Consider the following 14,649-nt stretch of genomic DNA (forward strand, 5'->3'; position numbering starts at 1 on the left):
TTTTTTTCTATGGTCAAAAAGTTTGGATTTTTCCAGACATTCCTAAAATAAAACAATGACGAAGAAAGGCTTTTCTTGCTTATAGAAAGGAGACATTGAATCTTGGAGCCTCATTCAGGTTGCTTTTTTCCTTGTGTTTGGTACAGTTGGGTGGTTTTAAGATATATTTTCTTAATTCCTGAACAACTGAAAGCATTTATAGATCTTAAAAAGATGGCTTAAATGTTCAAATGTATCTGATCGGTAATTAAGTTTGCTGCTGATAGTGCTATGGCCTTATTTGTTGTGATATATTTCTTTATGTGGGGATCTCCTTATCCTAAAAGCTCACTCCCCTTTATTCTATTGTGGTCTAAATTTGGATATTTTCTTTGATTTTGAATATCACTTATTTTCATTTGTTCTTTTTATATACATATGCTGGTTTGGTTGTTTTTTTTTTTGAGGGCCCCCCCCCCCCCCCCCCACTCTCTAGGCACCTAAGCTTCACAAGATGGATAAAATACACCTGAAAAAAACAAACCAAACAGAGCAGATCAGAACACACCTTCAGTTCACTTGCAGAAGGAAACACTGAAGGCACTATACTCCAGCGGGAAAGGAGGAGATTAAAGATGTGATTGACATCCTTCCACAACGGAGGATATTCACCTAGACGTCTATGTTAATGTAACAGAATGTATATTTAGAGGCTGATCCAAGTCATTCATGCTCACCACCTCCTGCTTGGACCAGCACCTCATTCACAAGGATCTGCCAAGGACTTGTCTATCTCCACTAAAGTCTATGCAGTTACATTATCAGAGCTGCCAAGGGGGACCAACCTACTCAGCAGGAGACTCGGTTGGCCCACAGCCTTATCATTTCAGCCAGCTCCACCCCTGGCCCAGCCGATTCTGGACAGAGGTAAAAGGAGTTGCCTCCTGGTGTTGTGGCAGCTTGAAAGGCCTTCATAAAAGGTCAATTTCTGTTGCTATAGGATTAACAGCAGCAGGAAATGACCTTCTATGAAGACTGCTCCTGCAGCAGCCAAGAGCAACACTGGGAAACGTGGTAGGTCTGCATTACTCAAGGGTTGGTATGACCATGTTTACTTACCATGGCAGTTCCCTATCTCCTTTTGGATTTGGTTAAAACTGCTCCTTCTCACAAGTGCCTTCACTTTACAGGTCCCAGTACTGCTACCTCCTGATGACCTCCATTGAGCAAGCTTCTTCTCTCTGTGTTCTTTTCTACTAACTGCAGACGCCACTCTGTCTTGGATACGTATGTCTTGACAGTGTTCCTAACGTAGTGTGTGTTCAATGGGTCTATTCCTGGCATTAGATTAGTTTTAAATTACAAACTCAGGCTAAAGATCAAGAAAAGTCAATCACATTAAACATTCTTCACTGTATTACTTGTACAGATTCCATAAGCCTAAGTCCAGCAGAGCAGTCCTAGCTCCTGCTCCAGGCTCCCATTCCATCTAATCCAGGGATCTCAAAGCCTTCCTTGAGGGCCGCAATCCAGTCAGGTTTTCAGGATTTCCCCAATGAATATGCATTGAAAGCAGTGCATGCACATAGATCTCATGCATATTCATTGGGGAAATCCTGAAAACCCGACTAGATTGCGGCCCTCAAGGAGGGACTTTGAGACCCCTGATCTAATCCCAGCAGCTACCCCTTTGCTAACATATGCCACTCTGAAGTTCAGTTTATTAAATATATAAATTATGAGATATTGTAATGTCTGTGTATCTTAAGTAAAGTGTAAGCGCTGTAAAGCAGAGACTCTCAATTTTAAGAATCTGTAAAGTTCTGTATATCTCTAGTAGTGCTGAAGAAATGTTACATAAGATGCTCGTTGCTGTTGTGCAGCTTAGAAGCCTGAGGCTTGGTGAGACAATTGTATACCTCAGTGGTCTCAAACTCAAAGCCTTTGCAGGGCCACATTTTGGATTTGACGGTACTTGGAGGGCCTCAGAAAAAAATAGTTAATGTCTTATGAGGCGGAGACTCAGAGGAGACATGATAGAGACTTATAAGGTCATAAAGGGCATAGAGAAGGTGGAGAGGGACAGATTCTTCAACCCATCGGGAACCACAAGAACAAGGGGGCACTCGGAGAAACTGAAGGGGGACCAGTTTAGAACCAATGCCAGGAAGTTCTTTTTCACTCAGAGGGTGGTGGACACCTGGAATGCGCTGCCGGAGGTTGTGATAGGACAGAGTACACTACGGGGTTTTAAAGAAGGATTGGATAAATTCCTGACAGATAAAGGAATCGAGGGATACAGATAAGGGCAAAGATAGGATATAGAAAGGGTATCAAGGCGAAATTTAAGGGATCACATACAGATCATGGACTTGTTGGGCCGCCGCGGATGTGGACTGCTGGGCGCGATGGACCACCGGTCTGACCCAGCAGAGGCGACTTTTTATGTTCGTAAATAACAATTTTGCATGAACTAAAACTCTTAATAGTTTATAAATCTTTCCTTTTGGAAAGTCTTAATAATAATATTGTCATTTATAGCTAAAGAGACATATGATCAAGAAACTGTTTCATTTTACTTTTGTGATTATGAGAAACATACCGAGGGCCTCAAAATAGTACCTGGCGGGCCGCAAGTTTGAGTCCACTAGTATACCTAGATTCAGACACCAAACACTGAAGGGCCCATTTCCAAAATGTAGGGGACCCAACTCTTTTTTTTAAAGTTTTTGTGTTATTATGGATCTTGGTAGAAGGCATATACATTTTTGTACACAAAAGTCCTACCTGAAGATGGATATCAATTTGACTAAAACTTCTATCATAATACTGAATTTTTATACAACATACAGGTAAAAAAAACAAAACAAACAAACAAACCTTGAATCGGTCAAAGGGAAGGGCAAGGTACTTTTTCCAGATTTAACTAAGGTACTGCTTACAGAGTCAGACATCACAGTGGCAGAGCACGCCTTAGCTCTGTGCAATATTGACTGGAACCTCACACATGTATACACAAAGGAGACAATTCAACATTTATTTTAAGAATGGTGCTTCTAAAAGCTCTCCCCATCCTGCCACTCCCTCACCCTAGTACAGATCTGATGTACTAAGGAGATTTTTCCGTTTCATCTCTCTAGGTCCAATGGAGAAGCAGAGTGAAACTTTAACTATTTGATGACTGTTGACTACGTGAGGTACTGGGATCTGTTTGATTCAGTTCAGATTGGTCCAATAGTTCAAAATCATCCCCTTCTGCGTCAGTGTCCAAATCGGAGTCGGAATTGCTGTGATATGTTCTCGTTGGCCTTTGGGGGTAAGCACTATATGCAGAGGCCGTTTGGCTGGACCCTGACAGTGCCAACTGGATCATTCCTCTTGTGACTAAGTCGGCTAAATTATCAGTGAAATTCTGTGCAGCTGGTAATCCACCTAGTGCCAGCTCAGAATCAATTGCCTTTTGCTCATCGTAGAGATTGGGGTCCTCTGCAGTCCGCGGGTGGTATGCAGTGCTAGGGAGCCCAATGCTGGTATCGTCTTCATCATCCATTCCAGTCAGATCTGGATTGATGGAAGGAAAATCAGGAAGATCCCTTGCAAAAGATTCCTCAGGATCACTATGGCGATCGAGATCTAAGGGATAGAGAATATGTTCACTTTACACAGACTAGATTTTACAGAAATACAAAGATTGAAGTGGAAAGAGCAGCAGGCATTTAAATTTATTCTTCCACTGATTTAATTTGTACAGAAGAAAGTGGACTGAGTCTATGCACAGCATAAGGCAGTGACTTGGAAGCACCTCTTAACAGGAAATTAAGTATAAATAATAAAGTTGTTTTTCTCAAAATTCTTTAGATTACACAAATGATAAAAACAAAGCAAATATACGCCACAATTCTTTTTTTTCAGTTTTCATATCAACTTGAAGTCTGCCTTATAGCACCATGACCTTCATGCATATATCTTGCAGGCTAATTGTGGATGGGTGGCTATGTGGCAGAGTTTGGGGTAATGAGGAAGTGAAGATATGTAAGGAGCCTTGAGAGAATATGGGGCTCATTTTCAAAAAAGATAGATATCCAAAAGACAGCATAAAGTGGCACTTGGATGTCTTACTAGTCAAAACGTCCAAGTGGGCATTTTTGAAACTGACTTTCTAGACATCTCTCTGGTTGTTTTTTTTCTCCAGTGCATCTAAATATTAAGGGGGTATGTTAGAGGTGTGTTTGGGGAGGTACTTAGGACTTGGACATTCTGCAGGGATAATCAAACTTTTAACAAAATATCCAGGGCATTATTTACATGTTTGGGACTAGACCTGTTTTTAAAATGAATAAGGGTCAAAAAGGTACCCAAACTGACCAGATAACTACTGGAAGAATTAAGGCATGACCAACCCTTACTTCCCTAGGGGTCACTGACCCCCTCCCAGCACCCAAAGATGTGAAAAAAAGTACATTCTAGCCTGTTATAGGTTCAGATGGCCACACAGCTGAGCTGAACAGAGCAGAGGGGCACTCTAAGGAGTACTGCAGTAAATGTCACATTTAAAAGTCCCAAGTACACGCTGCTTATATTATATGGTGAGCCCTCTAGAACTCACCCAAAACCTGTACTTACATAAAGATGACACTGTCCTGTAGGTATAAGGGCTATTGAGGTATACAGATAGGTACATTGCCCCAGGAACAAAATATGTACCTGTATATATGTGAACCACTGAGTGTGGTTGAATAACTACAAAAAGGCGGTATACAAGTCCCAATCCCTTTCAATATTCAAAAAGGCAAAACATTACTTACCTTCGGACCCTTCCGTTAGGGGTGTTTGCCCCCTTGAGAGGTTAAACGTGCCATTTTCTGTGTAAGACGCTTCAGCATCTGAATGCTCAGAGTCGGAAATAGTCAATTCCTTTGCAACAAGAGAATCATCTAGCTGGAAAGGGACAAGAAAACCCTTGTTAGTGAGGAACTGGCTTTTTGCAGAGAATGAACACTTGTGCATTTCCTTAAGTCTCTACCCTGCACAAAGAAAAAAAAAATCCCACAGTTCTAACAGGTGTTATCCGAGGACAGCAGGCAGATATTCTCATATGTGTGCTACGTCATCCACTGAGCCTAGTACGGACAGCGTTAAAGTGCACTGTCATGTTAAAAAATTTTGAAAGTCCAAAAATGGGTGGGGCATTACAGGGATTAATGAGTGTGATAGAAGGGGAATGCTTTCAGCTTTTAGAATTGGAAATAGGGAAGTTGATGTCTATGTGTATGATGCAAAATTTTTTATTGATTGCTTGATTTTATTTATTTATTATATGTTTATTCATCATGATGTCTTTTAAAGTTTTCTCCATAAACGTCAATGGCCTTAATCATATGATTAAAAGGAAAAAAGTACTGTCATTTTAAAAAAAATAGAATGCGGATGTTTATTACTTGCAGGAGACTCACCTAAATATGATTGAGTCGCAGAAACTAGAAGGTGGGTGGGTGAAGAAATGTTTTTTTATTCCGGCTACAGGTAAAAAAGCAGGGGTAGCAATTCTCATCAATAAAAAATGTGTGGGCACTTTTAAGTTAGTAAACTCAGATCCACATGGTAGATGGGTACACGTAGATATGAGTCTGGGAAATAATACCCTGACGTTGTTTAATATATATGCCCCTAATTTGAATCAACAAGACTTCTTTAAAACTATACAGAAATTGTTATTACCACTAGCTACTTCTAATTTAATAGTGGCTGGGGATTTCAATGCTGTGATGGATCCTTTAATGGATAAAAAACCAAGTAAAAATATAAAGTCTTTAGGATTAGATAATCTGGTTCAATCATGTGATTTAAAAGATATTTGGCGTATTCTTCATTTTAATGATCAGGAATTTTCATTTTGTTCGCAGGTTCATAAATCGTTTTCAAGAATTGATTATATTTTTATTCCAACTCATAAAGTTCAACATGTGATCAAAGCTTCTATTGATCCAATTATTATATCAGATCATGCAGGAATATGGATTGAATTACAATTAGATCAACCGGAGCATAGTAGACCTCTATGGAGATTTGATAATACATTGCTTGTGGATGACAAATTTTTGACGGAGTTTAAAATACAAATTAATTAATTTTTTCAATTTAATTTATCAGAGGATGTATTCATGGAAAATCTATGGGATGCCTTTAAGGCCACTATGAGAGGTTTTATTATTTCATATTCAGCTTTTATTAGGAAGCAACTTAAAAAACAATATTTAGACTTAGAAAAATAAATTAAAGTATTAGAATGTAAATTGATAAATAAATGGGAACAAGATACACTGCAAGCTCTTTTAAAGGCAAAAGGTAAATATAATGAATTAGCTTCAAAAATGATAAGGAAGGATTTGTTTTCCAAACAAACAATGTATTATGGAAATTCTAATAAGGTGGGAAGATTATTGGCAAATTATTTCAAAGCAAAGAAAAGAAGAAATAATATTAATGCAATAAAAGATGATAAAGGAATTATAAATAATCAGATTGGACAAATATTAAAGCAGTTTCTAAATTTTTATTAAGGCCTGCATTCTTCTGAGCCTTATGTAGAGAGGGAAAAGGATGGTTTAGATTTTTTAAATTTAATTGTTGGACCAAAAGTTCTTGAGCATATAAAATGAAGTTTAGATGAGCCTATATCTCTAAAAGAATTAGAAACAGCGTTGAAATCTCTTAGAGTTGGATTCGCTCCTGGTGGTGATGGTTTTACGGTAGAATTCTATAAATCATTTCAAAATGACCTTTCACCTCATTTATTAAATTTATATCAGTCACAACTTATTAATGGTTATATTAAAGGTACTATGGCTGAATCAGTAATAATTGTTTTGCCTAAGCCAAATAGAGATCCCACTTTGGTTTCGAACTACAGGCCTATTTCTTTAATAAATGTGGATGGTAAACTTTTGGCTAAAATTTTGGTTTTGCGATTGGCTAAGGCTCTCCCTCATATTAAAGATATGCACCAGACTGGATTCGTAGCTAAAAGACATTCCTCTAATAACTCTAGATTAGTGCTCCATATGTTAAATTTATCCAAAAACTTGGATGACCCGGCTTTTGCTGTTTCGCTAAATGCAGAGAAAGCTTTTGATAGAGTTGAATGGAGTTTTATGTATCAAGCTTTAGATTGGTTTGGTATAGGCTCTGGATTCATACAAATGATTAAAACATTGTATAGCTTCCCTGTTCCAAGGTTAAATATTCCCAGCCTGAAGACAGGCTGAAAGAAACCTGAAGGCCCCAAATAAAAATTTGTTAAAAATAATTTTTTTTAAATAAAGGAAAAGGTAAAATAATGAAGAAAAATATATATGGGAAGGCAAAAAGAAAAATATGGTGCAGAAAAATTAAGAATAGACAGTCGTCACATGAGCTGACGTCAGGTGGGAAGGTACCAGCGCATGCATGGTACGGGGGATCTCAACACTTTCAAAATTTTTTAAACTGACAAAAGTCGTATTCTGAATTGTTGAAGCTGTTTTCTGACAATCCTTATTTCAGGGACACTTCTTTTGTCTTCCTGATTTGGACTATGTGAGAGGACAAGGGGGGTGGGATTTGGGTTTGTTCACTGCAGTATTCTATTTCTTATTGTAAAACTAAGCTTTGTATTGCCTGGAAGAGTGCATTGTGTCTTTGCTGTATCTCACTCAATAAAATTTCTTGAACATAAACTGACAGTACACTTTAACACTGTTTGTTATTGGGTACGTGGATGATGTCACCCACATGTAAGAATATGCTGCCTGCTTGTCCTGGGATAACAAGCTTTATTTCTATACCTTTCAGAATCTGCTTCCTGTATAAATATTACCACTTTTCTTTAATTATGAAAGCACATGGATTGCAAAGAGGAGTATGGTTAAAGGAGCCTGGAGAAGCTAAATTGGTTAATGAGCATTTGAAAATAGGTAGGCCTGGACCAAGTCAACAAACTCAAGGATTCATTACTAAACTAAACTAAACCTTAAGTTTATATACTGCATCCTCTCCATAATTATAGAGCTCGGCACGATTTATAAAAGCTTAATGTAAGGAAGGAACAGCATAATGGGGATGGAGGTTGAGGATAGGGGGGAAGAGAGCCTTACATTTTTGTGAATAGCCTAGTTTTTACATGCTTTCAGAATAGTTGGAAGGAGCCCAGATTCCTTAGTGGGGCAGAAAGGTTATTCCAAAGCCCTGTGATTCTGAAGAAGAGAGATTTCCCTAATCTTTCCGCATAGAGGATACCTTTTAGCGAGGGGAAGGATAGTTTAAATTTTTGGGTGGACCTGGTGGTATTGGGACTCAAGGAGTTCCAAGATAGTGGAATTAGGGGAGGGAGGATGTCATGTAAGATCTTAAAAGATAGGCAGGCACATTTAAAATGAACCCTGGAAATTACTGGAAGCCAGTGAAGTTTGGACAGAAGAGGGGAAACATGATCAAATTTGCTTTTTGCGAAGATTACCTTGGTCGCAGTGTACTGAATTCACTGAAGTCTTTGGAGACTTTTTTTGGTTAGACTTAAATAGATGGAGTTACAGTAGTCTAGTCTGGAGAGGATGATAGATTGTACAAGGACGGCAAAATGTTGGTGGAAGCAGGATCTCACTTTCCTCAGCACATGGAGGCTAAAAAAGCATGACTTTATCAAGGAGTTGAAATGGTCACTGAAGGAAAGAGAAGAGTCAATAATGATGCCTAGAACTTTGCTTGAGAACTAAATGAGATGCGTGGATTTCATCTCTGACTCCAGATTCTGCCCTTTATGGTTTTAAGGGTGGCACTATAGTTTCTGAGATAAAGAAGCTGGAACCCATCTTTGTTCTTTCACTGACTAATGCTTAATCAGGTGGTCAACTCTAAAAAGTAAGTTTAAGCAAGTTGCATTCTGACCTCTTGGCTGTATCTGACTTATACATGGAGGGGTTTGGGTAAATGCAGTGTGAGGAATTTACTCTCTCAGATTCCTCCTATTACCTTTGGGCAGAATGCAGCAAGTTCCTCTTCACTGTCACTTCCATCATTGGCAGGTTCATGAGAAAGCACTCGGTACCGCACTGAATCCAACAGGAAAGAAAAATTAGGTTCGTACCTTGATAATAATCTTTCTTGTAGATGTGTCTAGTGGTCCTGAATGCTAGGGTTATGCATCTGAACCCGTAAGTTGCTTGCAGAATGCTGTCAATCACCTTTTGAACTCTGCCTCCTTCACAAGGAGCTGCTTCTGCCCTCTCAGTTTGTACAAAAGCAATCAAATAGCATCGTAATGACAGACATAACCGGAAGATGGGAAATGTGGAAAAATCCCAAACACTACAATTCTGTTCTGCTTTGTAACAAACATATCCATTAGTATTATAACATTCAAGTAACTGATCAAAACAGATGTAAAAACTCTATGCAACCAGCATTAATTTTATCTCAATAGAGGAGAGTAAACAGTGGCGTGCCGCAGGGATCTGTACGGGACCGGTGCTATTTAACATATTTATAAACGATCTGGAAATTGGAACGACGAGTGAGGTGATTAAATTTGCGGATGTCACTAAACTGTTCAAAGTTGTTAAAAAGCATGCGGATTATGAAACATTGCAGGCAGACCTTAGGAAATTAGAAGACTGGGCGTCCAAGTGGCAGACGAAATTTAATGTGGACAAATGCAAAAAGATGCATATTGGAAAGAATAATCCAAATCACAGTTACCAGATGCTAGGGTCCACATTGGGAGTTAGTACCCAAGAAAGGGATCTGGGTGTCATTGTAGACAATGTGATGAAACCTTCTGCCCAATGTGTGGCGGTGGCCAAAAAAGCAAACAAGATGCTAGGAATTATAAAAAAAAAAAAAAAGAGGAGATGGTTAACAAGACTAAAGATATTATAATGCCTCTGTATCACTCCATGGTGTGACCTCACCTGGAGTACTGCGTTTAATTCTGGTCTCCTTATCTCAAGAAAGATATAGCGGCACTAGAAAAGGTTCAAAGAAGAGCAACCAAGATGATAAAGGGGATGGAACTCCTCTCATATGAGGAAAGACTAAAAAGGTTAGGACTCTTCAGCTTGGAAAAGAGAAGGCTGATTGAAGTCTACAAAATCCTGAGTGGAGTAGAACGGGTACAAGTGGATCGATTTTTCACTCTGTCAAAAATTACTAAGACTAGGGGACACTTGATGAAACTGAAGGGAAATACTTTTAAAACCAATAGGAGGAAATATTTTTAAGCTCTGGAAATATAGTTAAGCTCTGGAATGCGTTGCCAGAGGTTGTGGAAAAGTGGATAGTGTAGCTAGTTTTAAGAAAGGTTTGGACAAATGGTAAAGTCCATAGTCTGCACCGCTTGGTGTTGAGCTCTCGGTTCCGGTGCTAAGATTGGCATCAAAGTTGAGGAAGCAGTGTGAATTGGTACCGACAAAGTGGATGCCGATAAAAGAAGGGCGCTACACTGTCGGTACCGGTGGCTCAGACCGGACTGGGACTGGAAGGCTCGGTGTCAAAAGTGCGGGAAGGAGTTGTTGCAACTGCTCAAGTTGCACTTGCAGGACAGCAGCAATCCGCTCGTCTAGCGAAGGCACCGGTACCGCCTTTTTCTTCTGCGGTACCTGTGGTGCCGCTCTACGCTCCGAGGATGAGGAACCCGATGTCGAGGGGCTCACCTCAATAGGAGCGGAGCGCTTCCATGGGTGCCTCGAGGTCGGCAGGATTGGACTCGCTGCTACTGAGACCGGAGGACGCTCCAACGGAGATGGCTTCTTAGCCGGCTTACCTGAGTGTTGCGACGCCGGCGCGGTGTTGTGCGGCGTCGACGAAGTGGGTGCCGACTGAGGTGGTGCCGATGCCGGTGTCGATGTCGCAGGGTCAGACATATCGGCACCGAAAAGCAAACGTTGGATTTGTCGGTTTTTTAATGTACGTTTTTTCAAAGTGGCACAGCGGGTGCAGGTAGAAACCTGATGCTCTGGACCCAGGCACTGTAAGCACCAGTTGTGCGGGTCCGTAAGAGAGATAGGCCTTGCACACCGCTGGCACTTTTTAAAACCTGGCTGGGGGGGCATGAAAGGAAAAATGGCTTCTGCCAAATTGAAGGCCGAGGCCTCGATGGCGGCAGTAGGCCCCGCCGGGGCAAAACCGACGAAATGAAGAAAAAAGAAAAAAACTGTTTTTTTTTTAAAGAAAATAATAAAAGAAAAAAAGGAAATATAATTTCCAAAAAGATTTCGCGAGCGGGAAGGCGACAGAAAAAAATATTTTCAACAGCCGTTGAAAAGTGCGACTTCTTAGCTCCGCGGAAACTAAGAAACTGGGGACTGCGCGCCTCTGTCGGGTGGGAAGGTACTCGCGCGTGCGCGGTGCGGCCTACTAGAACTTTCCAAGTTCTTAGAGTGCAATCACTCTAAAATTGTCCGTACCGGGGCTCCGTTGGTGCTGTCACCCATCAGTCAAGAATATGCTGCCTGCTTGTCCTGGGATAATAAGAAATTAGAGGTTATGAAGAGAATAGCTAGCTTTACATTTTAAATAGCTTTACGTTTTGGAGAAAAGCCAGCTTTTCAGATGCTTTTGGAATAATTGGAATGAGCCTAGGTTCCGCAGCGGGGCAGGGAGGTTGTTCCAAAGCTCAGTGAATTGGAAGAAAAGGGATTTCCCTAATTTACCTGCATACATGACACCTTTTAACGAGGGGAAAAATAGTTTGAGTATGTGGGCGGATCTGGTAGGTCTCGAAGAATTCCAGGATAGTGGAATTAGGGGAGGAAGAATGCCATGTAGGATCTTGAAAATTAGGCAGGAACATTTAAAGTGAATCAGTTCAAAAGATAATTGACAGCATTCTGCAAGCAACTTGCAGTTTCAGAAGCATAACCCTGGCAGTCAGGACCATTAGACACATTGCACTAGAAAAGCCCGTTACAAACATCAGGCACTTGAAGCCTTTGTACTGCACTTTTAAAATATATATGCAAACCCCACAGCAAAGATGCATCTCATATTAGTAAACATTTATATCATTGATCCAATTACTAAATTTAAAAAATCCAAACCTCAAGTCCCTGGATCCAGCAGTCCACTGCAAACTGCAAACAAACTGGCTGACAGATGTGTACTTTGCTTTTAATCTAAGTCACAGAGGCACAAGGAGATAAGGTGACTTATTTAAATGCCTCACACAAAGTCAGTGGCTAAACAGACAGGAACAGAACAGAGGCACAAGGAGAAAAATCAGTGATGAGAGGTGAACTTGTAAGCCAGAATGTCTTCTGAAATACAGTCCAATACTCATCCCACCAGACCCAGTCTCCCTCCCTAAATTCACTATCAGCTGCAGTTCCAAGGTTTGACGCTATTACAGTGAGCATTCAAAACCACCAAACACAAAACACCAATGCACTTAAAAGACAGTGTCCAGATTGTAGCAGAACAGTCATTTTACATCCTGTCTTTGTTCAATCTGAGATATTTTGGAAAACATCCCAAACCAAAATTTCAGAATGGCATTATAAATCATACAAGAAAACACAGCAAATATGACTGCTATCAATACATTGATATAAAGACATTTAGTTCCCAAAACCACACTTAAAAAGCAAAATTAATCATAAAATATCTTTTCAGAAAGTTTCAAGATTAAACAAAACCAACTAAATAGCTTTGTGATTATAGCAGTGGGCTGAGAAACAGGACAACCAACATGTCACTTTACCCTCTACTATCCCAAAAATGGTCTTAGGATTTAAGCTTTCTCTGGGTAGACCTACTTACTGTTCCCGAACTGTAACTTGGAAAGGCAATTAGATATAAATTCAATCAACCATTAAAAAGGCTCCCTGGTTATATAAAAGAACTGAGCAAGTTTTCTTCAAAATTATGCAAAGCACTATTGGCCAAGAAATTTGTGCATGCTTACAGCGGCTCCCAGGAATTACTGATACATCATAATGCAAAAGTAAAGTCGTATTCAAATAGCAAGCAAAACACAACTACATCAGAAGTACTCAAACTTTTATGAGTTGCTCTGCAAGAGCCAACAGACTCTACTTGCTGATAGCTCTATTTGCATGTATGATGATTTTCTGAACTGTGCTTTGTTCTTGATACATACTTTGCCTCTCTCTCTGTTTTGACATCATGTATCCTTGGACGCTGAAATCCAGCCTCTGCAGGGCTGGCTCCAATCTCTTGTAAATGCGTTCTCCCAGCCTATGGTATATCGTTAGTGGCCACAGCAGGACAAAAAGCACTAACAGGAAAACAAGTATCATCGGTTAGAAAACATCTTGTTTTACATGTGTCACTATCTGCTTTCTCAGGCTTTATTACTCTCTGGGCCTCTTTCTGCAGCTCTCCCCTCTGTGCCTCGCACTACTGAATTCACTCCTCCCTGAAACATGCCATTTGTTGTATTATCTGAGTGGCTCACTTAAAACCTGTACACTCCTAGGGAAAAGGTGCCCCATTACGTCTTTCAAAGGGCTATGAATAGTGTCAAATATCCAATAGTAAATTTGCAAAATAATTTGTCAAGATTTCCATCCCTGCAAGAGCCCATCCCCCCTTTTTTTGCATTATAAAGAGATTATATCCTTACCTTGATAATATATTTTCCAGTAGATAGATGAGTCATTCTAGATGTGGATTATCTCCTAATGGCTGCAAGACATCTGTAGAAGGAATCCACTCCAGATTTTTTCTCTGGCTCTCCTCTACTTCACTGGGAGCTCTGCTGCCATCTGTAGTTAGTACCCAAACATAAAGAGCTCCATTGACAGTATGTGAATTAGGGTCACCAATGGGAACTTTTCCAAGAATTAACTGTTCTACTCAAATGACAGAGGCAATTCAAGCTGGCGGACATCTAGGTATGGTGACCCGCAGGCTTTTTAACTTTCCTTTATATTTTGCTGTCTCGAGATTCTAATAATCTATTTCTTCTAAATATGCCTTATACTAAGAGGAAGGGAGTTGTGAGGGTGTCGCAACCTGCGGCTCTCACCTCCTCGCTGAAACAGCAACCGCTTCAGCATTTTTTGGAACTGCGACTCACCACTGATCCCCGGCTTTCTCAGGAACGGCTGACTTCTGTGTTGGCTCAGATTGAGGGAGCACTTGAGCCACTGGAGCTACAGATCTTTTTGTCGCCGCCCACGATCTCTGCACCACTCTGTCCAGCGGGCGGGCAAAGCAGTGACTCTCCGGAGGGGAGGAGGGAGCGATCTTGGAGAAAGATTCAGGCAGAGCTGTGATCTCGTCTGGAGAACAGGGGAAGAATGCTGAGTGAGTCAAACCCTCAGCTGAGATCCCTGGGGAAACCCTGAATAATCTCCTTGAGGCCATGAGGAGAATAGAGGAGAAGGTGGAACAGATTGCATGTGATGAAAGTGGATGCCTTTACCTCCACTACTGAAAAAGTTAAACAAGAATGCTTAGAAAAAATTGACTCCGAGACTATTCCTCTTAAAAATTCTATATCTACTATTATTAAAGAACAAACCTTTATATCATGCAAAATAGAAATGACAGAAAACTTTAACCGCCGACTTAATTTGCGGGTACTGAATTGTCCTAAAATTCCAACATTGCTACTAAATGAAGTATTAAAAAAAATTTTGGTGGATAATTTATCTTTTCTACTAGAACAAATTC

The 14,649-nt window shown here is 40.3% G+C and overlaps 1 protein-coding gene across 1 annotated transcript in view; it reads right to left on the reverse strand.

The window, feature by feature from the left end:
• Positions 1-2,800: 2,800 nt before the first annotated feature.
• The window catches only part of RETREG3 (reticulophagy regulator family member 3), a 62,761-nt gene continuing 50,912 nt past the window's right edge, over positions 2,801-14,649 (reverse strand). Inside the window, exons 7-10 of the mRNA XM_033918153.1 lie at positions 13,109-13,246; positions 8,986-9,065; positions 4,785-4,917; positions 2,801-3,612 (exon numbers count right to left, since the gene is read on the reverse strand). Coding sequence (XP_033774044.1) covers positions 3,146-3,612; positions 4,785-4,917; positions 8,986-9,065; positions 13,109-13,246 — 818 coding nt within the window. The 3' untranslated portion in view covers positions 2,801-3,145. The remainder of the gene's footprint in view (positions 3,613-4,784; positions 4,918-8,985; positions 9,066-13,108; positions 13,247-14,649) is intronic.

This window comes from Geotrypetes seraphini, chromosome 13 (genome assembly GCF_902459505.1).
Source record: "Geotrypetes seraphini chromosome 13, aGeoSer1.1, whole genome shotgun sequence".
Classification (NCBI taxonomy): Eukaryota; Metazoa; Chordata; class Amphibia; order Gymnophiona; family Dermophiidae; genus Geotrypetes; species Geotrypetes seraphini.